At 45.7% G+C, this 3197-nt stretch overlaps 1 protein-coding gene across 1 annotated transcript; it reads left to right on the top strand.

Moving 5' to 3' along the window:
• The first annotated feature begins 975 nt into the window (after nt 1-975).
• Nucleotides 976-2151, top strand: LOC110875973 (pollen-specific leucine-rich repeat extensin-like protein 4). Its single transcript, XM_022124162.1, has one exon. It carries the CDS (start codon nt 976-978, stop codon nt 2149-2151), a length of 1176 nt encoding a protein of 391 aa, XP_021979854.1.
• The last annotated feature ends 1046 nt before the right edge of the window (nt 2152-3197 follow it).

The following is a 3197-nucleotide window of genomic DNA, read 5'->3' as shown; positions in this document are numbered from 1 at the left end:
CTTTTTCCTTATTGCTACATACCAGGGACTTTTATTCATACTTGAAAGGTTTATACATACTCACTTTTACATGAACTCGCTCAGCTTTTGTTGATTTTTCAAACTACATGTATTTCAAGAAATTAGTGGATCTGGCGAAGTGTGCAATCGTGTCAAGCTGCGTAGGGAATAATGATGTCATCCAGGTTTAGGAGGTGTGACCCTTGCCTGGACGGGTTACAAGTCTTAAACCATGTTTTTAGTCATGTCTTTTGTTGTGTCGTGTGAACATTTTTTAATTATGTCATGGTTGTATTTTGTTTTATGTGTCGACTTTTTAAACAATGATGTTGTGGTAACTTTAAACTTGATGAATGGATGACTATCATATGTTTTAAATTTCATATAGCATTGTTATGATTGTGCTATGGTATTAAGAAGTCACACCAAATAAACCCACGCTTCCGCAAAAGCCAAGGTGTGACAACTTGGTATCAAAGCTAGGTTCATAGCAAACTAGGATTCCTTCTCGAGTCTATACTATGATCACTTGGGCTCTCACGAAAATATTTTTACATTGCATACACTAAACGTCCAGATCCATGACACAAAACATTTTTACAAATAAAAGGCACAAATACACTTTTTCAAAAAAAAAAATATTTCAGTCTTAGAGACTGAGGGAGTTCAGCCTTAGAGGCTGGGGAGGTTCAGCCTTAGAGGCTGGGAAGGTTCAGTCTTAGAGGCTGAGGGAAGTTCAGTCTTAGAGACTGAAGGGTTCAATCTTAGAGATTGGGGAGGTTTAGTCTTAGAGACTGGGAGGCTGGTCTTAGAGACCAGGGAGTTAGTCTGAGAGGCTAGGAAGTTCAGTCTGAGAGACTGGGAGGGTAGTCTAGGGAGACTAGGAAGATTACTTGTTTTCTTTATTGTGACTTACATGTTTATTTGACTTCATGATTGATATATGTGCATATATGTGATTGTGTTACATACACCATGGTTTCTTCTTCCGAGACAGGAGTATCAGGCACAGTGGACCCTATGGCAGTTGTGACAGACGATGAGATACCCTCAGAGGGAGACGTGTATACGTCAGACACCACGAGTACAGATGACGATGATTTTCAGCCGTTCGCTCTGCCAGACATCGGAGTTGAGATTCAGCCTGCTGATGGCATTCCTTCTGGGGATCTACCTCTTGCGGTGATCCCTGCTCCCGTTCCGCTTGCTGCTTTCCCCGTGGTGGATGTGCCACTCGATGTCGTATCTGATGACGACATTGATCTGTTCGAGGAGGGTCCCCCTGAGGACGACTATGAGGGTGGGGCTCCGGTTGATGCTGATGCTGTCCTTCCTATTGCTGAGGCCCCTGTAGAGGAGGTTCCTCTTGGTTCACCTGTCCCAGATTCGTTGGAGTCTGTGGCATCCGCGTCCCTACACGACCAGGGTGTGCAGCATCACTCTCCTGACGCCGACCCTGATGTAATGATGTCAGCTGCACCTGGTCCGGCACACGAGTTCGAGTTTGACCATGAAGTCGATGACGATTTTGACCCAGTTTTTCCCCCTGATTTCGATCCTGATCATGGGATCGAGTTTATTCATATGCACCAGCCCTTAGAGGCGCCAGTAGCTCCCATTGATCCGTTGCTTGACATTCCTACCGATTTTGACCTGGACCTTGTCGACCCTGAGCCTGTCATGGCCCCAGAGCCCGTTGTTGCTCCTGATCCTGCACCCGAGCCCGACCCTGTTCTTGATGACGCACCAGCTCTTGCACCACCCATTGCTGACCTTCCCATTATTGCACCACCATTGGTGGATGATCCTGTTATTGATGCACCTATACCTAATCCCGTGCCGGTATTGGTTGACCGTGCACCTTTCGCCGCTCACATAGATCCTCGTTATGCTGACCCCCGTAACGGGTGGATTGAGGATGATGACGACTATCTACCATTTGTGCTACCTGTCACTCCTCCAGTAGCACCTGTTTCTGCACCCACTGAGTTCCCATTGTTCCACCCACACACCACTGACGTCCATCGCACTGATCTTCCCATCACATTCCTTCAGGACATACCGCCACCTCGTCCTGGAGAAGGTTCATCGAGGCAGCCGCCTGTTTCTATTCCACCCGTACTGTCATCATCTTTTCCGTTTCTGTCATAGTTTCCTCATGTTGCACTACCTACTGCACCATCTTTCATACCATCGAGCGAGCCATTTTTATGGACTACGCCCCCTATTATGCCATTATCTGACCCGTACCACCCATTTCATGTGGGGTACACTACGGAGGATATACTTGCGTCGCTGCAGCTACAGCAGGACGCACTAAGCCGTCATATTCAGGAGTTAGAGAGAGCTCCACGTACGCCTTGTCACTGTCAGACCCCCTTTGCAGCACCACACACTCCACATCCGCTTTCCCCTGATTCAGACGTTCGTTTCTTGACATCTGAGCAGCAGATTGCATATTTGCTGCGCGTCTGTCGTGCCTTAGAGGAGGACTGGTTGCACATGCGTCACTTGCTTTTCTCTCATTTTCCTCCTCCTCCTCCTCCGCCATCAGCATAGATATTTTTGGTTTGATGCAGGTCGATCTTTTTGGTGAGAAAGTCACGATTGAGCCAGCTTACGAAGACTTTTGAGAGACCACACTTTTTGTATATGATATGTGTAGACAGATTTGTATTTTTGGGGGTGATGTAGCCCCATGATCTTATTTTGATATGTGATGTACTATTAAACATGTAAAACAATATTGTGGTCGTGATTAATGAAGCTCAATGGCAACGTTCTCACTACATGCATTGTTGAATTGTTTGTTTATTTTAATTTTGTAACATGAGATGTTATGTGCTTGATGGATGTTACTATATATGCATATATATTATACTTACTATGACCTGACCGATATGATCATCTTTTAGAAGATGCCTCCACGACGCGACCCGCACATGCCTACTACCGAGCCGGAACTCCAAGGGATAATCGCCGCGGCTATAGCTCAGTATGCAGCCTCCCATGCAGAAACAAGTGGAAATATCTCAAACAACAACGGCAATAACAATCCACCCAATGGTAATGTTAAGTCGTTTGAGATATACTACGATACATTTGGATATTTATAGCACGACCGCTATTACCATTTGTAAATTCTAACGTATGTGCAGGGTGCACCTACAAGCAATTCCTCGACTGTAAGCCCGTGA

Source organism: Helianthus annuus, chromosome 9 (assembly GCF_002127325.2).
Source record: "Helianthus annuus cultivar XRQ/B chromosome 9, HanXRQr2.0-SUNRISE, whole genome shotgun sequence".
Classification (NCBI taxonomy): domain Eukaryota; kingdom Viridiplantae; phylum Streptophyta; class Magnoliopsida; order Asterales; family Asteraceae; genus Helianthus; species Helianthus annuus.
The sequence above is the reverse complement of the archived record's forward strand: the minus strand, read 5'-3'. Positions and strand labels throughout refer to the sequence as shown.